The sequence below is a fragment of the Mesocricetus auratus genome, unplaced genomic scaffold, assembly GCF_017639785.1.
Source record: "Mesocricetus auratus isolate SY011 unplaced genomic scaffold, BCM_Maur_2.0 Super-Scaffold_100010, whole genome shotgun sequence".
Lineage (NCBI taxonomy): Eukaryota > Metazoa > Chordata > Mammalia > Rodentia > Cricetidae > Mesocricetus > Mesocricetus auratus.
In genome coordinates this window covers 63,754,319-63,778,699 of record NW_024429194.1, presented here as the reverse complement: position 1 = coordinate 63,778,699, position 24,381 = coordinate 63,754,319, and the positions used below count along the sequence as shown (strand labels likewise).

Sequence of the window (24,381 nt, the reverse complement as noted above, 5' to 3'; positions counted from 1 at the left end):
CAGAGCCATGCTAAGCCTAGGAGACGTCACTCCCGAAGCAATGTACTCTCACAGCCCAGCTGCTGGGCCAGGAGGAGGAGAGCAGAAAGGGCGGCTGAAGCACAGAGCCGTGGGACCTGCTAAGATCTGCTGCCCAAGAAAAAAACCTTATAGTTAGGACGATGAATCCCCAGAACTACACACACTCTCTCTCTCTCTCTCTCTCTCTCTCTCTCTCTCTCTCTCTCTCTCTCTCTCTCTCTCTCTCTCTCTCTCTCTCTCTCTCCAATTCTGGAGGAAGCAGGGCAATAGCAAAATAGGAGAAGAAGAATCAGAACAGGGCTGAGTTCAAGATTCAAGAAAGGGAGAAAGGGGGTTGGAGCGCGCGGTGGTGGTGCACACCTTTAATCCCAGCACTTGGGAGGCAGAGGCAGGGGTATCTCTGTGAGTTCGAGGCCAGCCTGGTCTACAGAGTGATTTCCAGGACAGGTTCCAAAGCTACAGAGAAACCCTGTCTCAAAAGGGAAGGGAAGGGAAGGGGAGGGGAGGGGAGGGGAAGGGAGGGGAGGGAAGGGAAGGGAAGGGAAGGGAAGGGAAGGGAAGGGAAGGGAAGGGAAGGGAAGGGAAGGGAAGGGAAGGAAGAGAAGGCAAGGGAAGAGGGCTGGAGCACAGGTCAGTTATTAAGAACACTTGCTGCTCTTCCAGAGAACCAAGTTCAGTTCCCAACACTGACATCAGGTAGCTCTCAACTACCAGTTCTAGGGGATCCAACACCCCTCTTCTGGCCTTCATGGGCTCACACACATGTGCAAGCACACACACATACACATGCACAGATATACACACACACACATTTTTTTTCAGGAAAGTTCCTCAAGCAGCACTGAGCAGATCCAGGCCCTTAGAGGGAACAGGTGAAGGTATAGGACTCCTCTACCCCCATTTTGCTGGCCAACAGTCAAGCGGCAGTGTGTAACAGCCCCCCATTCTGCTGGCTAACAGTCAAGAGGCAGTGTGTAACAGCCCCACTGTGGGCCATTGGGCCTGCTCCACTTGCAGATCTGGGTGTCAGCATCACGCTCAGGTTGTGAGACTCCGTGAAGCTCTGTGCCTGGTGCAGAGTTTCTGTGCAGGTAACGCTTCAACAAAAGTCTCTCTCAAACATCGTCTTCCTTTGTGTCCGCAGCCTCATGTTTCCTGATTCGATGTGAGCATGCCTGTCTGCGCCTGCCTATACCTGTCTGTGCCTGTGCACATACAACCTCTACATAAGCTTGTCCTGACGTGCAAGCGCACATGCTAACCTGCACAAGCACACACACACATACACACATATGTATCCATACACTCACACAAGCACTCACTCACATGTGCACACGCAACATGTACTCACACTTCACACACATACACACATGCACTTTCGCACACCCATTCACACACGTGCCCTCTCACACACTCGCATACACACCCATAGTTGCACATTCACACACACTCCCTGCCCATCTTCCCTGGATAGGAAGGCTATAGCCGCAGAGGGCAGGAGAAATGCAAACAGGCCCTGCTTCCCTTTAGACAGCAGGCACCCAAGACACACCCCTTCCTTGCCAGGCGTAGGGACACAGGCTACGTTCAGGACACACAGGTCCTGACCTAGCTCAGTCTGGGTTGAGGGAGAAGGGCTTGTGGTAGATACAGAATAGGGGAGCAGAGTCTTACAAGGGCAGAGAAAGACTTAGAGAAAATAAACTGTGAATTAAGAGACCACCAAATGGACAGGCAAGACGTTGGAAGCACATTTAGGGTCAGGCAAAAGCAAAGAGCAGACGGCACACGGTTTCTTCATGGGCCCTGCCAGGACAGCTGCTGGCGGTAGCAGAGGGAGGGGCGGCGGCAGACCCGGCCTTGAGTCACATCAGGCCCTAACGCTCAGGCTTCCTTGGATGTTTCCACTGGAGGGAGCGCAATGGAGGGACCCTTGCTAAACCGGAAGCAGGACTTTTACTCTCCCACTCAGGCTCTGCCTGGACGCACCCTGATGGCTCTCTCTGAGGCCCCAGAAATACAAAGTGCTGAACCTCTGAGTTGCTACTCACAAAAGCCAGTTGTGCCCTAATAACTCAGGTGCGCCCTCTGATGCCGGCCATGCATGTACCCCCTGCATCGAGGCCTGCTACCCTCTACCTCCACCACTATCTGCCAGCCCTGTGAGGCATGGACCTCCAGCCTTAACCTCAGAAGGCTCTAATGGTGGCACTTGGCTCCAGGAGCCGAGTGCTGTCTCCTGGTGGATAGATGGGGAACAACAAGCAAGTAAGACTGGACTAGGAACCCTCGGTGCTTCTCTGGTATTTAAACTGCAATGCACAGGGGGCAGAAGACACGCCCCTTCAGAAACAAGGCAGCCCAGGACATCTTACGTCCCTTGGCTCTCATCTCCACCTCTCTCCCACCTTACAACAATACAAGGTGAAGCGCATCGTGGATAAGTACTAAAACCCACCCAAATGTCACTCACCACTTCATGCTCTACCCAAAACAATGGGAGCTTCCTCTAATCAGTACATAACGTACCACTGCGGCCAGAGGTAGGCTACGACTAGGAGCCACCCAGGAATAGGAATGCTGCTGTGGGGCTGGCAGGTTCTGCTCCCAAAAACCTTTAGAGCAGTTTCCACCATGCTCCTCTGCTGCCCCCTAGTGGGCATGTGGTGTACTTCCTGTCTACTCTTCCCTCTACCCTATATAGCCCAGGACTGCCTTTCAAGGGGTTAAGCTTAAGCAACTGGCTGAGGGGGAACTAAGAAAATTCAAGAGCGTAGAAATCCCAGCTTCCGATCAGTAACCCTCATCCGGTTAGAGCAAAGGAAGATTTAAAAGGGCAATGTTGACAAAAGCAACATTTTGTTCAGAAGTGTGCCTCCTACCACTCTGTGGGGAGAAGAAAGCTGTTTGACAGAAGCCAGGTCTGGCTGCTGGACTCTCCCACACAGGTGTCAACAAGAAAACAAGAACAAAGGTGCACCCTGGGGAGAGGGCACTCTGTTAAAGAATTTAAGAAGCCCAAAATGTGCACCCCTGGATAAAACTGATTTTCTCTGGGATTGAAGAGGGGGGAAAGGGCCAGAGGGTGGTGGTGCACACCTTTAATCCCTACATTCAGGAGGCAGAAGCAGGCAGATGAACTCTGTGAGTTCAAGGCCAGCCTGGTCTACAGAATGAGTTCCAGGACAGCCAGAGCTATACAGAGAAACCCAGGACAGCCAGAGCTATACAGAGAAACCCAGGACAACCAGAGCTATACAGAGAAACCCTGTCTCCAAAAAAAGTGGGGGGGGGGGTGTAGCTTATCTTTTTAAGACTTCAAATGGGGTCAGACATGTCTTTAATCCCAGCACTTGGGAGGCAGAGGTATGTAGATCTCTGTGAGTTTGAAACCACCTACATCAAGAGTTGTAGGCCAGCCAGAGTTATATAGTGAGGCCTTGTTTTAAAAAATAGAAAGACTACAAATGGGTTTGCAAGGTGGCCAGTGGGATAGGTAAGGCAGTTGTCATGTAAGCCTTGTGGTTTGAGTTCAATCCCCAGAGCTCACAGGAAGGTAGAGCTGGAAATTTTTCCAGTGCCACTTAACAAGCCTCTGACCCCCATTCAAACCTTCACAGAGACTGCTCAGACATGGGTTTAAACCAACAGAAAGTCTAATAGCTAGCCGGCGACTACACTGGGCATTCCAGATCCCAGTGTAGTGCTGAGACTTTCTCAATGTGAGCTTGCAAGCACAAAAACCATGTCCTGGGCTGACATACTGCAGTTGACAAGAACAGTCAGCCAGAAGTGGACTACAGAAACCAAAAGGCAAGGTTAGTACATTTAGAGCCTTTCCCAGAGCTATGGGCTTTGATGGAGTAGGTCTTTGTCTTAGCTTTGGCAGGTGGTGGCATCTACATGCTGAATAAATAGTACTTCTATCATGGAGTCAGCTGTGCTAAGGTCTAGGGCCCTACTACATAATTAATAATAATTCTACTTACTATCATTGACTTCCCTTTCTAAAGATACACTGGACTTGACTAGCAATTTTCCTCTTTCCACAAAATGGGGAGTGCTACCCTCAAACTGAAAATCGACTTCATGTTTAGATGTGTATAAGTGGTTCTGTGAAAATCTTTAAGTACTGGGAAATTTTCCTCACTATCTCGTGACCAAGAAGAACTTGCCTGTGTCTCAGTTTGTGTCCATTAGTCTGGTACTGACTCAATTGAACACAAGGAAGAGACCATCTTCACTGTTCTTCAAGGTGTCCATTGAATCAGAATTCCCTGTGTGGGGAGATGCCACCTTTTACTTACTGAAAGGCATTTTAGTTTATGTATAATACTAAACAGAGACTATTAAGGTATTTTTATAGGGCTGGAGAGATGGCTCAGAAGTTAAGAGCACCGGCAGCTCTTCCAGATGTCCTGGGTTCAATTCCCAGAAATTACATGGTGACTCACAACCATCTGTAATAAGGTCTGATGCCCTCTTCTGGAATACAGGCAAACATGTAGACAAAACTCTGTATAGACAATAAATAAATAAATAAATAAGCTTTTTAAAGATATTTTATAGCACTCCCAGGCTCCCTCTGCTGTGCTTCTGGGTCCTGAGTCCCCACACACCCAGCACTGTGTCCCAGGACCAGCAGTGACTCTCAGAATCTGGCAAACAGGGGCTGGAGAGATGGCTCAGAGGTTAAGAACACTGGCTGTTCTTCCAGAGGTCCTGAGTTCAATTCCCAGCAACCACATGGTGGTTCACAACCATCCATAATGAGATCTGGTGCCCTCTTCTGGCCTGCAAGCATATTCGCAGACAGAATGCTATATACATAATAAATAAAATCTTTGAAAATAAATAAAAAATAACAAGTTAAAAAAAACTATTTAAAAAAAGAATCTGGCAAACAGAGACAGGAGCTGGGGTTGGTGGTATTGCCCCTTTCATGTCTCTTTCTTAACCCCATCTCTTCCATTTCAGAGTCCTGTGCTGCTGTCACCAATGCAAGCTTGTGCCTCTGGTCTCTGGTCTCTGTGTCCCTGCTTAGAGTCAGTTTCCAGAAATAGTTTCCAGTGACCCATGTGAGGTTGCCAAGATGAATTCATTAAACATGTGGACTAATTGCTGTCATTCAAAAATCGGGTTTCATATAAAACTTAAGATATCTACAGCAAAGTTGAAACTTTGGGCCATTCTGGAACCACAATCCTGGGTGACTCCATCAGCAGGGCTGAGGGAAGCTGTGGCCTAACTCCAGCCTCTGAGGAACCAGGAAAGAGCACAAAGAAGAAAGTCACAACTCCCTGCTCTCCTGACCTTGGGTTCTCCTCCATATGGAAAGTGCTGGCAGACATAAGTGAGAGCCACCAAGTAGAATACATATATATATATATATATATATACATATACATATATATATATATATATATATATATATATGGATAGAGACCAGTCCTGACTGGTGTGGAACTCACTCTACAGACCAGACTGATCTCAAACCCAGAGCACCTCTTGCCTCTGCCTTCTGAGCGCTGGAATTAAAGGCGTGTGCCACCATTCCCCACTCATAGCCTTATTTTAGGTAAAGTAAAAAGAAGAAGGGTAACTAATTTTGGTTTTGATTTGTTTTACAGGGTCTCAGCCTAGGCTAACCGTGGTCACTTGGACCCTCTTGCCTCAACTCTGGAGTAGTGACATTGCAGGCCTGGGACAATATATACAGTGAAATTAAGTTTAAAATAATGCTTTATATAACCCGATGTTTCCTAAACCTAATTCCAACATGTAACCAACATACAAATACAAGTGTGTGTGTGTGTGTGTGTGGTGTATGTTCCTGTCTGTGTGGGGCATGTGCACATATAGACACAGGTGTGTGTGTGTGTGTGTGTGTGTGTGGCCAGAGGTCAACATCAGGTGGCTTTATCTCTATCTTTTTTATTTATTTTTATGCCCATGTCTTTGCTTTGTGAGTGTATACTTGTGTGGACACACGGTGCCACAGCTTGTCTGTGAGGGATCAGAGGACAGCCTTCAGGAACTGGTTCTCTCCTTCCTCCATGTGAGTTCCAGGGATCCAACCCAGGTCCTCAGGCTTGGTGGGAAGTGTCTTCACCTGCTCTGCCATCTCAGACAGGGCCTCACAGTGAAGCTGGAGTTTGTCAGCTCGGATCCACCCATCTCCACCTCCACCCACCCCTCCCCACACAGGTCACAGGTGGGACACACGTGAAAAACACACACTCTTAAAAAGGGGGAGGGACTGAAGATCTGCATGCTCCTCCCCATGCATGCACAGTAGGCATTTTCCTACCTGAGCCATCCTCCCTCACTCCCCCTCAACACACAGTGTTACAATACTCTGCCTTCTTTCCTGTGATACCAAGTCTTCAAGATCTCATAGATGGTTTACCACTGTTGGCGGGTCTCAGGGCAGACCGGCGGCATTGGAAGCTCTCAGTAGGCACTTGTGACTAGAGGCCACCGCAGCCAACAGCCTTTAAGGGTCTTCTCCCACCTCGGCAGGCAGAACCAGGGAAGACGGCCAAGCAGCTGTTGGTCATAGGTTTAGGCCGTTCAGTGGGGGACTTGGGATCACGGGCTCTGTCTCACCAGGCATCTCTGGCTCCTTGTGTTGCCCCCCAGGAGTGGAGGACCTTAGCCAGAGGCGTGGCAAAGTAAGTGGCACCAAACAAAGGGCACTGACTGCCGTTTTTGTAGCGTTTTTATTGGTGTCTGTGGTCCCTGTGATCAGGGGGCCATGTGGTGTCTATGGCCTGTGTTGCCACTGAAGGCCGTGTGAATGTCTGTCTTAGCTGGAGTTACTATTGCTACAATGAAACACCATGACCAAAAGGCAAGTTGGGGAAGAAAGGGTTTACTTCAATATTGCTGTGTATCACGGAAGGAAGCCAAGCCAGGAATTCCAACAGGGCAGGATCCTGGAGACAGGAGCTGATGCAGAGGCCATAGAGGGGTGCTGCTTACTGGCTTGCTCCCCCATAACTTGCTTAACCTGCTTTCTTCCTTTTTTTAGGATTTTATTTATTTTTTTATGTATGCAATGTTCTGTCTGCATGTATCCCTGCAGGCCAGAAGAGGACACCAGATCTCATTACAGATGGTTATGAGTCACCATGTGATTGGTGGGAATTGAACTCAGGACCTGTGGGAGAACAGCCAGTGCTCGTAACCACTGAGCCATCTCTCCAGCCCTTAACCCGCTTTCTTACAAAACCCAGAACCACCAGCGCAGGGATTGTACCACCCACCATGGGCTGGGCCCTCCCTCATTGATCACTAAATGAGAAAATGCCTTATAGCTGTATCACTAGAAGGCATTTCCTCAGCTGAAGCTCCTTCCTCTATAGCTTGGGTCAAGGTGACACACAAAACTACCCAGTACAATATCTGTGGCCCATGCTGCTGCCAAAAGCCTTGTTGGTGTCCATGGCTCACATTACAACAGAAGGCAATGACGCTGTCCATGGCCCATGCTGTAGCCAGAAGCCTGTAGAAGTCCATGGTCCACGCTGCCACTCACAGTTGAGAATGAGAGACATAGAAACTGCCTAGACAGGAAGCCACAGAAAAGAAGTCTTTACTGAAGGGTAGCTCTTCACAGTTGATGGCTGCTGGCAGGATGGGAGTGAGGAAGGACTCACTTCTTTTAAGGGGAGTTTGATCATGCTTCAGTGAGTTTATGAACAGCACAAATTGGACTTGGTATTTTTTAAACCAAAAATCTCTCTCCAAAGTACTCACGTTATTGCTATTGTTATTGTTATTGCTGTTGTTATTGCCCAAAGGCAATCAACTGGCCATTTGAAATGCAGTAAGGGAGCCACTACCTACATCGCAAGACAGTTCCCACAATGTCCACCAGGAGGCACCAGAAACCTGTATAAAGATACCCATACGCCTAATCAAGGAGTTGGCCTTACCCTACCACTGCCTAGGACTCCTCTGTTCCATGGTCTCCTTCGGTTCTCAGGTCTCCGCTAGGTGACAAGGGGCAGGTGAGATCATCTGGCAAAAACTTAGGCTTAGATGCAAGTCTGTTGCTTTGATCTAAACCCTACCACCAAATGCCTAGGTTTCCCAAGCCACTTTCGGCTTCTGGTACTGAGCCTGACTCCCAAAGATCAGAGAATCAGATGAGGCGAAGCCCAGCTGACCACCTGGGCTTGGAGGTGAGTACAGGAGGGATGGAGAAAGGCTGGGGAGACGGCCCAGTGGTTAAGAGCACCTGCTGATTGGATTCCAGCACCCACATGGCAGCTCACAGCCATCTGTAACTCCAGTTCTGGGGAGTCTGACGCCCTCTTCTGGCCTCTGCAGGCACTACACTCATGTGATGCACAGACACACATGCAGGCAAAACACACAAAGGTATAAAAGTAAATCTGGTCTACAGAGTGAGTTCTCAGCCAGAGCTTCTTGAACTTCTGACCCTCCTGCCCCCACCTCCCTAGTGCTGGGGTGACAGGCATAATCTGCCGTTCCTGTTTCTGTGTTGCTGGGGGTTGAACCCAGGACACTGTGCATGGTGAGTATGCACTCTACCAACTGAGCTACATCCCCAACCCTACCTTTTCCTTTTTGAAAGTATTATTTGTAATCTTGCCAGAGCCTGCCAAGAAGCCGGGATTACAGACTCCATACTTAGCAGTTTTATTGACTACCCCTTATATGCCTCCTCACTCTGAAGCCCTGAAGCAGCAGTGAAAACCAAGCAAAGGGAACACAGCCCTTGCCCAGTGAAGTTTGGGCAGTGGTTCTCAACCTTGGGTCTCAACCACTTTAGGGGTCCCATGTCAGATATTTACATTATGATTCATAACAGTAGCAAAGTGACAGCTATGAAGTAGCAATGAAATAACTTTATGGCTGGGGATCAGCACAGCATGAGGAAGTGTATTAAGGGGTTGCAGATTAGGAAGGTATGGGGTAAACGGACATCAATAAGACATGTCGGCAGAGGAGCGAATGACATCACCTACGAGGATGAAACATAGGCTAACCAGAGAGCTTAATACAGAAATAATACCCCGTGGGTGGGCAGAGGCCCAGCCAGAACAGCCCTCAGACCAAACCAGGACTGATCCTTTATCTTGGGAACAGACATTGGTAGTTAAGTAACTAAACCTGGGTTTGGGTTTTGTGAAAGTATATTTAGGGTCATGAAATTACTCTATACGAAAAGATGATAAAGTATACATGGCATGAAACATGTCCAAATAGACTTCCCAACACTGAGTGAATCCTAATGTCAGCCACAGACACCGTGACAGTAGTGTGTCGTATGGCTCTCATCAGTTGTAATAAACGTCATGGGGGAAGTTGCCCATGCCTTCTGGGGGAAAGGGTGTGTCCTGATTTGATCTGTTTCTGTGATAATCACCCTGACCAAAAGCTACTTGGGGAAGAAAGAGTTCATTTCCTCTCATAGGCTATAATCCTTCATCAAGTGAAGCCAGACAGGGATTCAAGGCCGGGGCTTGAAGCAGAAACCAGAGGCTTCTGGCTTATGGCTCTGGCTCGCGCCCAAATTCATGCTCAGCTGGCTTTCTCCTATAGCCAGGACAGCCTGCTCAGGGATGGCGCTGCCACAGTAGGCTGAATCCTCCTACATCAATTAGCAATCAAGGAATTACCTCACGGACATTGGCCAGAGGCCAATCTGATGAAGGATGTTCCTCAGTTGGGATCCCTCTCTTCAGGTGATACTAAATTTGGTCAAGTTGACAGCTGAAGTTAATATGACAGGAAAAGAAGCACTCTAAAACTTCCTCTCAATTTCATTGACATCCTAAAAGACTCTTAAAAAGAGGTGTGTCTGCAGATGAAGTTCAGCGGGTAAAGTCTATGGAGGAAGTCCAGAGACCGACCCCCAGCACCACAGTATGGGTGGTACACACCTGTAATCCCAGCACGCAGGAGGTGGAGGCAGGAGGATCAAGGTGAGCCTTGGCTATGTGTAGAGACTGAAGCCAGCCTGGGCTACATGAACCCTGCCTCAAAAAGAAAAGGCACTACGTATTAGTTTGCTTCTCTATTGCTATGATAAAACACTGACAAAAGCCAGGCTGTGGTGATGCATGCCATTAATCCAGCTTTCATTTTGCTTTGGTTTTATTTAGTTTCTTTTGGCCTTTTGTTTGTTTGGTTTTGGGTTTTGATTTGCAACAAGGTCTAGCTAGATAGCCCAGGCTGGCATTGAACTCCTGCCTCAGCATCTCGAGAGCTGCAATTACAAGCCTGGGCCACCCCAACTGAGTTCTTCTTTATACTTGGAGTCATCGTGAGTCTATTTTTAATATCGTGTTAAATGCTACATAGTGTTAGACTGTTGTATTTAGGCAATAAGGACAAGGGGGGAATCTGAATGTATGAGATATGGGTGCAATCCTTTCTCCTTGAAATGTTTTCCATTCGTGGTTGGTTGACTCTCCAGATGGATAACCTACAAGTGTTCAGGGGTTAGGTATATTTGAAACATTTTATCTCCCATTCTTCCAAGTTTCCTCATCTAAATAAGGACTGTATTTCATTCATTCATTCATTCATTCATTCATTCATTCATTGAGATAAGGTCTCCAGTAGCCCAGGCTGGCCTCCACCTCCTGAGTGCTTGGATAACAGGCCTCTGACACCATTCCTGGCCTATGTGGTGTTGGGGAATCAATCCCAGGACTGCATGCATGCCAGGCAAGCACTCTACTAACTGAGCTGCTGTGTTTGCTTCAGGGAGAAAAGATGCTTTCAGTACTTAGGATGGAACTCAAGACCTTGTGCATAACAGATACTAGACAAGCACCGCCTCTAAGCTACGTCCCATCCTCTGTACGTATCTAAATTATAACGGGCCTGGAAGTGGTTGTGCGTGTAATCCCAGCACTCAGGAGGCAGAGGCAGGCAGATCTCTGTGTGTTAGGGCTGTGAGGCCAGCCTGGGCAACATAATGAGCTCCAGGACTAAATAGTGAGGACCTATCTAAAATAAATAAATAAATAAATAGTAGAGGCTGGAGAAACTGCTCAATGGTTAAGAGCACAGGTTCAATTCCCAGCACCCACAAGACAGCTCACAACTGTCTGTAGCACTCAGACAGCAACTTACAGCTGTCTGTACCTCTTGTCCCAACACCATCTTCTGACATACAGTGCACACACATGCAGGCAAAATACCCAAACACATAAAAATAAATCTTAAAAAGATTAAAAATAAGTCAATACATAAGTTCTGTCAGGTAAAGGAGGTAACTCCTGAGTGATGGATGACCTTGCCCCCTGGGAGAAGATGGGGTTCCAGCATGGAAGTGCTGTCTGCCCTTCCTTCAGCAAACAGGGTGTAGAGATCATCTGGCAATGGTGAGGGAGGGCTTCTCCCAACCTGCCCATTGCCTGGCAGTAGAACCTGATAAGACAGGTGGTTGGCTCCAAGGATTGGGTGTGACACAACTGAAAATATTGACTTGGGGCACTAGTCAGCAAGAGGTGTCTCTGCCTGTGTTCCGATTGCCCAGAGAAATCATGTTAACCATCGTCCTGGTTCCTGAGACTCACTTATGCGTGTGTTTGTAAACCATAATAGAACTGAGTTTGCCTCTAAGTGTGGTGGTGCACACCTGTCACCCATCTGAGGCAGAAGGGTAGTGAGATCAAGGCCAGCCTAGGATACAATAAGAACCTATATTTTAAAAAGAAAAAAAAAAGCCAGGCAATGGGGGCACATGCCTTTAATCCCAGCACTGGGGAGGCAGAGACAGGCAGATCAAGGCCAACCTGATCTACAGAGTGAGTTCCAGGACAGGCTCCAAGGCTACAAAGGAATCCTGTCTCTAAAAACAAAGGGGGGAAAAATAGAGGGGTAAAAGCAACTCAGAGATAACTCAGACAGTACAGGCACCTGATGGGGGATGTCGTTCTGTATATATGTTTCTCTTGTTGGTTGATGAATAAAACACTGATTGGCCACTAGCCAGGCAGGAAACATAGATGAGACTATGAGACAAGGAGAATTCTGGGGAAAAGAGGAGGAAGAGGCTGCCAGGGAGAGATGCCATGTAGAGACTGGGAAGACAGAATGTGCCAGGAATTCTCTGGTAAGATAAGGCCATGTAGAAATACATAGATTAGTAGTTATGGGTTAATAATTAAGAGAGAGCTAGTCAGTAAGAAGCCCTAGCCCTCAGCCAACACTTTATAAATTAATATAAGTCTTTGTGTGTTTATTTGGGGCAAATCAGCTGCAGGACCAGGCAGAACAGAAAGTCCATCTTCAGGCACCTGACGTCAAGGCTGCTGACCTGAATTCCACTCCCAAGACCCATAGGTGAAGGCGAGAACAGCTCCCTTCTCTGACATCCACATTCATGTGCATGTCCAAACACAATAAGTAAATTAATAATATTAGATTTTTTAGAATACAGAGGGTTTGCCTATGTGGTCAAGTAGGGATGGGGGATGGACTAAGAATTTCCCATGTGAGACCACCTTGCAGGTGAGACTGGACCCAAGACAATGATGGTTGAGTGGTGGGCGGCATCACACCCTGGCCAGGACTGCCTAGCTATACACAGTTCTGGTCCTCTACCTAAACCAAATCTCAAGCTAGGACCCTGAAAATGGACTCAGGTGTCATTGTATCTCTTTGTTCCTCTTCCTAATGTGGCCATGCTGAAGAGTCCTTTTTCTGTTTTTCACTATTGTTAGTTTGTTTAGTTAGCTTCTTAAATAAGGACAGGTGGCCAAACCTGGCTTATTGGGGCTATCGGTGCCCAGGCTCTGACAATACAGTAACACAGTAACTACTTAAGTCCCTTACTATGTTAGGATCACTGGCCTTGGCTAAGACCTGAGTAGAAGGCTTGGAAGGACAATGCTGACCTAAAAGCCCAACTCCATGGAGTAGGAAGGTAGCAAGACTGATGCCAGAGGCCTGGAAGATAAGCACCCTAGCCACAGAGGAGCCACATGTGATGAGCCTCCTGTATCTGTCTGTTCCTACTTCCGGTCCCCTATGCATCTGTTTACTCTCCATCAGTTTTCAACACATTTAAGTCTCAGCAGGGGTGCTAACATCTGATGCACACCTAGCCCAGCACTGCATGGACCATCTAACAGCCAGAAACTCCACACTGATGGCAGTGTGCAGGAGCTTTGGCAATGCTTCATCCTGCTGTCTCCAATCCTAAACCTTGGGGGACTTGTTTGACAGATAAGCAACTCCTTCACACACTTCAAGGAACCTATATACACCCTTAAGCACACAGTCCACCCTCCATATGCAAACACTGGCTCCACATACACCCTTTCTGTCAAGCACAGCATTAAAAGGGGAGACAGGGGTGGTGAGAAGCAATGTGGATGGGTGTGACGGTGAGGAGTAGGGACAAACCCATGCATCAGTGCCAAGTCCTGTACTGAACCATCATGGCATCTAGAAATTACAGGCATGACACACCCATCACTAAAAATAGACTCTGGACATCTGGAGGGATAGGAACCCAGACCTCCTAGGCCCCTGACATCTGGGTACAAGGAAGCTGTGTGTCTGCTCAAGGACAAGCTTGAGAATCGGACAGTCCTGACTTCCACAGCCAGCTCTGCCACTTCCTGTGGGTGGTCCTGATGCTGAGGTCTGGGCAGGAGCAGACTGACTCTCTCTGATAGGACCACCCCAGATCTCAGGCCTTGCCACATGCACTGCAAAGCTCATGTGAACCTGGATGTCTGAAACCCTGCTGTAAACTGTAAGAGGCTGTGCACTGGTAAAGAACCATGGTCCAGAGGACTAGAGAGATGGCTCAGAGGTCAAGAGCACTGGCTGCTCTCCCAGAAGTCCTGAGTTCAATTCCCAGCAACCACATGATGGGTTACAACCATCTGTAATGAGATCTGGCACCCTCTTATGGCCAGCAGTGCAGGCCAGTGCTCTCACTGTATGAGTAACAAATAAGTCTAAAAAAGAAAAAAAAAGAAAAGAAACATGATCTGTAGCCAGACCATCAACCAAGGCACATTCTTTTGGAAGAGCCTGGAGGAGGCTTTCCTGTCTTGCACACCCAGAGTCCATGCCCTGGGAAGGACCCTCCTGCCTGTCCCCTCCCCACCCACATGAATATGCACATAGCAGAGCCAGTTGATGGAGCCAGCTTAGGCTTTATTTTGGAAAATACAATTGAATTGGGTTTGGGAGGGAGGCAGGGGCCAGAGGGGTACTTCAGATGGAAGATTCTTCCCAAGGTTGCCAGAGGACTAGGGCTGATCCTCCGGTGGGTCTCATTCCCTGCACTCTGCCGTGCAGCTGCAGGAGCACAGGCTGGCAACGGCTCCAGGGGCCGTTCACTTGGGCAGGATATCAGAGGACTCCGACACCAGCTTCCCATCTCGGGTTTCAATCTTCTTCACAACCACAGCCTTGCGACTATAAGTGCTGGAGCCCCCGGCAGAGCTGAAGCTGGGCTGGAAGGAGCTCACGCCATAGCTGAAGCCAGGGCTGGTGAGTCCCCCATAGGCTGTGTTCAGCCCTCCTGGTCCAGGACAAGGGAGACAGGCAGCCACGTGAGCACAGGTCTAGGGCCCCTTCCCCCTAGTCACTCATTGGCAACCACAGATAGAGAGGCTGGCACAGGCCTGACTGATAACTGCGTGGGTCACAACTTAGCTGTCTGGAGAAGCAGCCCCAACATGGAAAGACTCCCCTTCTAGCTGCATTTACCTGACAAGCACTCGACGGAGCCCTTCTCTCAGTTATTTGGAGGGAAAAGTGAAGATGCATAAAAGCCCACAATAATTCATGAAAGGAACTCCACACAGGTATGGTACACACCTAACATTTGTGTGTGACTTTCTATTAGTGAGCATATTACTTAGGTCCTTAGTCTGTCATCAGTCCCTGGGAGTCTTCCAAGAACAGGGACCCTACTCCTTTCCTCTGTCTTTGTCATCGGCTACTGAGCACAGCCTCTCCCAGAGCCCTGACCTCCTGGGTCCCCTGTCCTCCATCCCCAACACCAAGGACTCTCACCTGAGTAGCCACTGGTGGTCTTTGTATGGATACTCAAGTTCTGCATTCCAGACTCCAGCCTATAACCAGATGCATGGGTGTCAGGACCAACTCTTGGCCCTTTTCCTCCCACAACAGAATCCAAGTTCCAGGAGGGCTGCCGACAGCACCCGCCTCTCCCCATTCCAGGCCCCAGGAGAGACCTCCAAACCCACCTGCTCTCCTCGCCCTCCAGCAGCTTGCGGTAGGTGGCGATCTCAATGTCAAGCGCCAGCTTGACGTTCATGAGCTCCTGGTACTCGCGCAGCTGCCGGGCCATGTCCTGCTTGGCCTGCTGCAGGGCCGCCTCCAGCTGGGCCAGCTTGTTATTGGCATCCTTAATGGCCATCTCCCCACGCTGCTCAGCCTCAGCGATGGCAGCCTCCAGTGTTGCTTTCTGTGGGGAAGGAAACATATGAGCAGACGGTATCTGGTATATCTCCTCCCTAAAATGCATCCACATTGAGCTTCTTTTCGTTGCCATGTGTTTCGAAGCCCAGACTGGCCTAGAACTCACTATATAATCCAAGCTATCCTTGAACTTACAGCAATCCTCCCGTTCTAGCCTGATAACTATTGTGATTTCCGGTGTGCACCACCATGCCTGCTTGTATGAGGTATTGAGCCCAGGGCTTTGGGCACAATAGGCAACCACTTGATCAACTGAGCTGCATGCCCAGTACCACCATGAGTGCCTTTGAAAGTCTCCCCTTCCTGACTTAGACCAACTCCATCCAGCTAACAGAAAATTCTACAGGTGACACTGAGCAAGCCTAAAAAGCAATGGGAGCTGCTTCCTGGCATTTCCCCCTCACTCTTCCACCCTGGCGGTGCACGAGCTTTGCTTCGTCCAGATCCGATCCCTAGCTTCCCTAGGCTTTTCACAAAATAGCAAAACCCAGCCTTGGCCTGCATATGGCAAACAAAGTAGAGAAAGCCTGGGAGAATGGGACCTGGATTCCAGCCAGCCACCCAGAGCTCTTTCTCCAGATGGTGCCCATGGAGATGCCCACAGCAACTGATACAGCTGACTAGAAGCTGCCCCTCCCACTCTCAACCCTGGTTCCCTTCCTGACCTCCTCTCCCCAGGCCCACCCAAGTCCAGCAGTACCTGGCCTTTGAGGCCTTCGATCTCTGCCTGCAGGCGGCTGATGTTGCGGTTCATCTCAGAGATCTCAGTCTTTGTACGGCGCAAGTCGTCCCCATGCTTCCCAGCCAGGGTCTGCAATTCCTCATACTGCAGGGGCAAGAAGAGAAGTGAGGCTCTAGCTGGGAGAGCCCCCTCTTGGTCAAGTCACAAAAGCCTGGTCATTTTGCCTACCGACTCCCTACATATGTGAAGAAGCATGCATAAGTCCATGAATGCATGCATGCATGTGCACACACACACACACACACACACACACACACACACACACCACACACAAACATGCTAATGAAAGTCCCTTTCCAGAACTCCAGGCTTCCATTCTGCAGAGACAGCACACAGCAGGCATAGTGGAATTTGAAGCCCTGTTCCTTCCTCATGATCCAGGGCACAGAACTGGCCAGTGAAGGAGGTCCAGGCTCAGGACCCTGTTCTTTACCTTGATCTGGTACATGCTTTCAGCCTCAGCCCGGCTACGGTTGGCGATGTCCTCATACTGGGCACGGACTTCAGCGATGATGCTGTCCATGTCCAGGGAGCGGCTGTTGTCCATAGACAGCACCACAGAAGTGTCTGAGATCTGAGACTGTAGCTCTCGGATCTCCTGTAGGATAGGGAAATGGTGGTAAGGCTATGTCCCTGTACACAGCATCCTTTTCAACATAACAAAGGAGCAAGTGAGAGCTAGGGCTTAGAAACATCAAAGTTAACAGTGGAAGACAGTCAACTCTGAGCCTTGAAAAGAGGCACCATAGAAAACCTGAAGTTAAGTAAATAGCCAAGGGAAAGACCCTGTCCCCACTCTCTGCCCCAATACTATGTCTAGAGGCCTTCAAGACAGGGCAAAGACCAGGAACAAGGGCTTTGAGGATACCATGAGTCTAGGGTAGGCTGGACTGCCACTCTGTATGAGGACCTGGGATGGATTATATCACCTCTCAGAACCCATCTCCCCAAGCAGGGGCTGGAGCCTCTATAACAATGTTAACTGGCTGTTATGGTTATCAGGCCCTTGTTGAGTAAATACATGTCTAGGTACCAACGTAGGACGCTGGCTGGCTGGGAGACTGCCCACTCCAGCTCCTGAGAACGTACCTCTTCATGAATCTGCCGAAGGAAGTTGATCTCATCAGTCAGCCCTTCCAGTCGCGACTCCAGTTCTACCTTGTTCATGTATGCTTCGTCCACATCCTGAGGGTGAGGTGAGGGGCCTGAGTTCAAGACCCAGGGGCTGCCCCACATCTGCCATGGCTCTCCAGCCCAGTCACTGCCTATTCCCCTGGATCCCAGGCATGAACTTTATCTCTGCTTCCCGAAGGCCCCCGCCCCACCCTTCCCCCTCCAGAAAGCTAAGGCTAGACCACTAACCTTGTCCAACCTAGAATACTATCTAACTGCAGGAAACTAACTCTCTCTTGTCTGCCTTTCTATTGTGTTGTCTAGAAGGCGGGGCAGATGGCAGAAGAATTTGTCCTATTACTTAGAAAGCAATGAGGTCATCAGAACTCCTAGTCTAAGTCCCAAAACTCAGCCTCCTGTATCTGCATGCAGGTTAGAGGACCCTTGTCTTCTTTCTTCTTCTCTTTTATTTATCATTTTAAGTTATGTAGGTGTGTGTGCCTGTGTGTGGTTATCTACCCATGAGTTCAGGTGCCCTCAGAGGCCCGAGGCATCGGATACCCTGGAGCTTGGGTTATAGGTGGCTGTGAGCCATTTTATGAAGGTGTTAGGAACTGAATCAGGTCCTCTGAAGAGAGGCAGAGAGCTCTTAACCACTGTGACATCTCTGTAGCCCCCAAGATCCTCACCTTCTTGATGAGGACAAATTCGTTCTCCATCTCTGTACGCTTGTTGATCTCATCCTCATACCTAGTGAGAAAGACTTGGAGTCAGTGGATGAAGGTGAAGGCAAGGCTGCCCTGTGTCTGCTGCTGCCGGGGATGGAGCCCAATGCAGCACACACTCCTACTGTACAGCTAAATGCAAGCACGTGGAGTTTCACCCCACCCACCTTGTTTTCTGATGGGAGAAATGAGTATCTAGAAAGTTTGTCTCAGAGATGTAAGGCATCAGAGGTTGGTCCCTCTGCCCTCACGGCCATTTTCCTCCCCTCACCTAATCTTATTTAGCCAGTGAAGAGGCCAAGAGCAGGAATGCACTCTCCAAATGCTCACTAGATTTGGTGTGTTGAGCGAGTTAGCATGGGGTCTGACACTAGACCTCAGAGTCCTCTCTGGAGCTTGCCAGACATTGGATCATGCCTGTTACTGAGAATGTGAGGAGTGTTAGCTGCCTCTCTCATTTGAGAGCACAAAAAACAAAAACAAAAACAAAAACAAAACAGAATCTTACTACATAGCTCTGGCTGGCCTAAAACTCACTATGATAGCTCTGGCTGGCCTAAAACTCACTATTAAGATCAGACTATATTAGCTTAATCCTCCTGCCTCTGTCTCCTGGGTGGAACATTACATATCTGTGCCACCATTTCCAGCTTAAGTACACTATTTAAACAGGAAATTTGCTACCCAAATCTAGATAGACAGTCCTGAGATGTCATTAGCATCTGGGATGGTGAGCATAGAGTTGAGTGTCACAAACAAAACTGATCATATGGCCACAGGGCCAAACTGCCCATAAGCAGAGGGCAATGGGGACTTAGGCCTCTGTCCCAAAATGTAAGGCAAGGAAAGATGACTTCATTCGGGGAGGGGCTCACTTATTCTTGAAGTCCTCCACCAGGCCCTGCATGTTGCCAAGCTCCGCCTCCAGCTTCAGCTTCTCCTGGCCCAGGGCTTCCAGCTGCCGTCGAAGGTTATTGATATAGCTCTCAAACATGTTGTCCATGTTGCTCCTCGACGTCTTCTGCTGCTGCAACAGGCTCCACTTGGTCTCCAGCATCTTGTTCTGCTGCTCCAGGAGGCGCACCTGCATGGGGAGGGCACAGCAAAAAGGCCCACATCAGGCTAGGGTCAGGGTCCCCAGGGAAACGATCGCTGTCTTTTCCCCTGAGCAAGGGGATCACCTATGACCGGAGAATGGCACAGTGAGATGCTGGCATCAGGAGCCACGTCCCTCCAGCACTTGTAAGTGTACCTGCAGCACAGATCTTATTTGCATAAAGTATACATCACAGATCAATTTTAAAACAGGCCTACTTTCTAAAGGTGTGTTGATTACCTTTTATGTAAGATTGAGAAGGGTGTAGATTATTCACATCAATACTATCAATCTTCATTTGGAGGGACCTTGAAGAAAAGCCCTGGAAATTTTAGGGAACTTTCTCTCCCTGAGGCCCAGAGCACTTACTAAGGCTTCTGTGTAGACACTGCTGCAAACCGGAGCTGTGTGTCTCCTACCAGAAGCTCGGGTAGGCACTTTAGGGAGTCCCTTCTCCACACCCAGCCCACTTTCAGCTTAGGAAGAGACCAGAGAAGGCAGGTTTTTCTCCTTCCCATCCTGCTGTGCAACCTTTGAGATTCATGACTCTAGAGACTCACCAGCCTCTTGCCCAGTGTCCACAACCCTCCTCTCCTACCAAACATAGAATTCACATCTTAGAGCATGCAGTAGGAACATGGTACAGGAGAAACATTTTCTTACGGGTAATGGAGTGCTCCAAAAGACAGAAATGCATTTTGTGCACTCAGCCTGAAGCTGTAGCTTTTTAAACTGGGGGAACTAGAAAGAGAAAGGCACCCTGGGGGTACAGTCGGATTGGTTTCCCACTACCCATGCTGTAGATCCTTCCTTCCCATAATTACTAAAAATTAAACAAATAGCCCTAGTGATTCTAGCATTTCATTATAATGGAATGCTGAATTCGGGCCAGGTGCTGCTAACCTTCCCCCAACCTGAGCTAATCGGGCAGAAAGTGATCCAGGGTCTGTCCATTTGACAAATGAGGAAGTGAAATTTGACAACACGGCCCATCGGAGGAAACTGTGGAGAGCCCTGTAACCAGAAGTCACACTGACGCCTGCACCAACTGCTCTCCATCAGGACACAGTAAAAAGCTAGGGGCCCTTGAACAGCAACTAGCAAGCCCTGGTGAAAAAGAGGCAGGCGCTCCTAGGGCCTCCGACTCCACCGGCTCATCTGCCCCGTGTTTTCCCTCCTCCCGCTCTCACATGGCCGCTTAAGAGCCAGTCAGCAGAAAGGGCCAATCGTCCCAGGGCCACGAAGGCCACCTAGCCACAGGACTGCAAAATCTGGCCTGGCTCTGAGCTTGCTAAGGAACCAGGCGATTGGGGCGGAGCCAGGAAAAGTAAAAGGGGTACAAGGGCCAAGCAGGCAGATGGGTGTTGGCAGGCCATATCTGGGGCCAGACGATATCTGGGGCCATAAACTCCGGTTTTAACAGGTCGTGAAACCGGGGCGGAGTGTCCACGCCCGCAGACTTTGAATCCTGCACGGGCTTTCCCGAGGCGGAGCCTCGCGTCTCCCCCGCGATTCAGGAGCTCCTCCTGGTGGAAGGGCAGACTCAAGACCTCCGCCCTGGCTCCCCAACGGCCCCGCCCACACTGGTGGAGCAGGGCAGGGGCCAAGCAGTGACTCAGCCTGAGCCCCACACTCTGGCCCTGGGCACCAAAGACCTCCATCTGCGTTTCCTGGGTTCTTTCAAGACACCTACGACCTTCTAGAATCCTACCCAACTGTTCATTATTTAACAGAAAGAAAGAAAATGCACCAGTACACCAATAAGAAATCTTGCGAGGGGGTAGGCTTCCCTGCCACCAGAGAATTGAGCGAAGGTGAAGGCACCGGGCCTGCCAGTGGATAGGCAGGTTAGAGCACAGAATCGGGAGCGGGAGTGCAAGAGGAAAACTCAGGATTTAGTCACACGCACTTCAGACCCTCTCGGACTCAAACCAAGTGTATGAGAGAAGCTGGAAGGGTGTGTGGCCAAGACGGGTGGGGCACAACAGGAGCTCAATGGGGGGGCTAGAGATGTACCCATCCTCGGTGACAGCAGAGGAAAGGGCGCAGGGCAGTCGGACAGAGAGGGCTCTCACCTTGTCAATGAAGGAGGCGAATTTGTTGTTAAGGGATTTAATCTGCTCCTTCTCCTGGGTGCGCACAGCCTGGATGTTGGAGTCCACCTCCAGCTTCAAGGGGCTCAGCAGGCTCTGGTTCACCGTGACTGCTGTGATGCCCCCTACACCAGGCCCACCGAAGCCGCCCAGACCCATGCTGGTACCCAGGCTTCCCCGGAAGCTGCTGCCGCTGCCCACCCGGGAAAAGCTGGAAGAGCTGATGCGCGCACCGGGTGCACTCGTGTACGAGCGGCTGCTGAAGGCCCGGGGGCCGGAGGTGGACACCTTGTAGGACTTCTGGGTCACCCTGATGGACATGGTGAAGGCTGGAACGAAGGCAGTGAGCTGAAGACGGAGGTTCGAGAGCGAGCGGAGCAGCTGCTTCTAGGCCGTGGGACAGCGCCCAGCAAAGGCCCTTTATAAAAGAGAGCCCAGCCCCAGGGGAGGGAAAAAGACCTCTTACCTGAGTGGCTAGACACTGAGAGGGCAGGGCCTAACCCAACGTCTGCTACCTCCAGGCAGAACTCAGGTGAGGGCAGTAGAGAGCTGCTCCCACCCAGGATCCCTCTCCAGCCCCACCCTAAAAATCCAGGAGAGAGAGAGCAGTTGAGCGCCTGCAAGGCCTGGAAGTAAGCCTGGGGTCTCCCAGCACTGGAATCTAGACGGTCTTGTCTCCAGGACTACTCTGGGAAATCTGGGTGGAAAGGGTTTCCTGGAACTTGGGGTCTTTAAAAACAAAAAACAAAACAAACAAGAAAACAGGGTCTCCTATCAACCAGACTGCTTGAACTCACGGTGTCACCAAAGCTGGCATCTGCCTTTACCACCCAGCACTGACATCTGGGTTTGTGGGTGCACCTTACCCATCTGGCTGGTCTCTTCTAACACCTCAAGGAAACCCTCCTTTAGGTGGGGCTGGCCAGCAGGACCCTTCCATTCCCAGGCTCCTGTTTGCTTTGTCAGGCTACAGCCACCACCATCCTGCAAACCACAGGCTGTCAAAAGGGGCTAAGTAGATATTGTCAGAATGAATGAATAAACACATGCTTCTAGCTGTCCTCTCTCTGGGTGCAAGGTAAAGAGAAATCAAACTCAGCTCTTTTTCTGGACACAGCCCAATGTTCTCCCTTCCTAAGACCCCAGAATTCCCTGGTGCCAGGAAGAGCATTGCAGGGCTCAAAGAATAAAGAACAGAGACCAAGGCAGAAAAGGAAAGCCCAGAGAAGAGAAGAGGCATAGAGGTCTTTGCTGTTGTTGCTCCTTTGGGGACACCTTCCCAAGGCTCCCAGTGCAGTGAATCATGGGAAGTGAGACAAAGTGGTAAGCGGGATGGGATGGCTGGCTGTCGAGTCTTTTTCCAGCCGCCTGGACCCTGGTCCTCTTCCCCAGCCTCCAACTGGCCAGACATGATGAGGGAAGCATCCTTTCCCTGCACCTGTCTCTCTGAACTCATTATCCCAGAGTGAGTCAGGAGAGCAAGTTGGGGCACAGAATGCACCTGTAGGAGGTTGGAGAATGGGGAGCTGAGCAAGGCCCTCCAGGCCTGGGTGGGGCAGGCTGTGGCAGGCTGCAGGTGGAAGGCAAGAGGTTTGGGTCCCCAAGGCAAAGATTCCACCTGCAATTAAATTACCTGATGGGCTGGGCTCTCTGGAAGGTACTGCAGGGTGTGTGTCTGTGGGGACTGGGTGGGTCTTAGCCAGGGAAACCAAAAGATGGCAGATGTCCAAATCCCCTGGGGCACAGGGCAGATGGCAGACCCCCTCCAAAAAAAGGGGGAGGGGTAAACACCCTCTCTAGGAGAACAGTTTACGGATCGCTCCACTTCTCCAGGAGAAAAACCCCAAGACCCCAGGAGAATAGGCACATATAGGCCCCTACCAAAAGGGACAGAGATCCAGAAGTTCATTCCTAAACTCACACAGACAAGTTCCTTTCACAGTGCACACACACACACACACACTGAAGTCACTTCCAGAAAGGCGGATCTAGAAATCCCAAAGGGCACACAATGACCATGTCCCTTCCTTGCACGCCTTTGGCCTATAGCCCAGCCCTCGGCTCCCCAGTCTTGAGTTTCTAGCCTGCTAGGAAGAGGGACATCCAGTTACAGCCTATTTACCCCTCTCAGCCCCTCAAACGACACACTCCATTTTAAGGTGGAAACTGATTTGGGCATGTGTTCACCACCACCCCCCCTTCTCCAACACAGGCCCACACCCAGCAAGACTGGAGACTTTTCTCAGCAAACCAAAGGGAGGGAACCTGGGCTGGTGCCAAGCCAGTGGGAGAAAACGGAAGGAGGAGCTGGTCAGACAGGTATGGCAGCCCTGGGGAGGACAGCCCGCTCTCCCTTTCTTCCCTTCCCCCACACTGTTTTTGGAGGGACCAGAAGGGAGAGCGCTGATTTAGACAGCAGCATAAAAGCTAGCCAACCAATGCCAGTCCTGAAATCTCGCTTCCTCTGCCCTAGCCACCTGATGGCTTGGTCCTAGGAGTGTCTCTTAAGGTGAGGACAAAGGTGCAGTAATGACAGGGTCCCTGGTCCCTGAGCTGTGCCCCTCACTCCTGGGCCAGAGCATTTGCTTATCGCTTGTCAACTCCCTGTTATCCGGAGACCCCCAACCAACCTCTCCCAACAGGGCCCCTGCTCATCAAGAGAGGCCAGAGCTGCTGTCTCCAGTGGCTTCTGCCTAGAACTTCCCCAGGATAGAGGCAGAAGGGAAAGTCCCCAGGGACTAGGGCCAAGTGGTCAGGGGAGAAAGAACCAGCCTGGGGCAGCCACAGGTACAGCTCCTTGTAAGGCAGTTTCTGGCCACTGTGGTCACAGCAGCCTGTTCAACAAAAGGTACACACACACTTGTGGTGAGGTAGCTAAGGGGGAAAGCAGGAAGCTTTCTCCCCGTTTAGACCCAGCTCTCTCCTGCCTCTGCACACATACACACAAATAAATTAATGTAATTTTAAAAATACAATTTTCGAAAAAAGAGAAAAGGTTTAGTGCCTAAGAATGTAACTCAATTGCTTTCCTAGCATGCCATGAAACCCTGGGTTTGGTGCCAGCACCATATAAATGGGGTGTGGTGGTCCACGCCTATAATTCCAGCGCTTGGAGGTGAAGGCAGGAAAAGC

General features: G+C 49.9%; 1 protein-coding gene across 1 annotated transcript; it reads right to left on the bottom strand.

Moving 5' to 3' along the window:
- Window positions 1-14,163: 14,163 nt before the first annotated feature.
- Krt8 (keratin 8) lies at window positions 14,164-21,630 on the bottom strand. Its single transcript, XM_005067289.4, has 9 exons — window positions 21,232-21,630; window positions 18,936-19,144; window positions 18,025-18,085; window positions 17,312-17,407; window positions 16,656-16,820; window positions 16,181-16,306; window positions 15,246-15,466; window positions 15,052-15,110; window positions 14,164-14,554 (listed from the first exon to the last, which is right to left on the bottom strand). Exons 1-9 carry the CDS (start codon window positions 21,568-21,570, stop codon window positions 14,367-14,369), a joined length of 1,464 nt encoding a protein of 487 aa, XP_005067346.1. The 5' UTR covers window positions 21,571-21,630; the 3' UTR covers window positions 14,164-14,366.
- Between the last annotated feature and the right edge of the window lie 2,751 nt (window positions 21,631-24,381).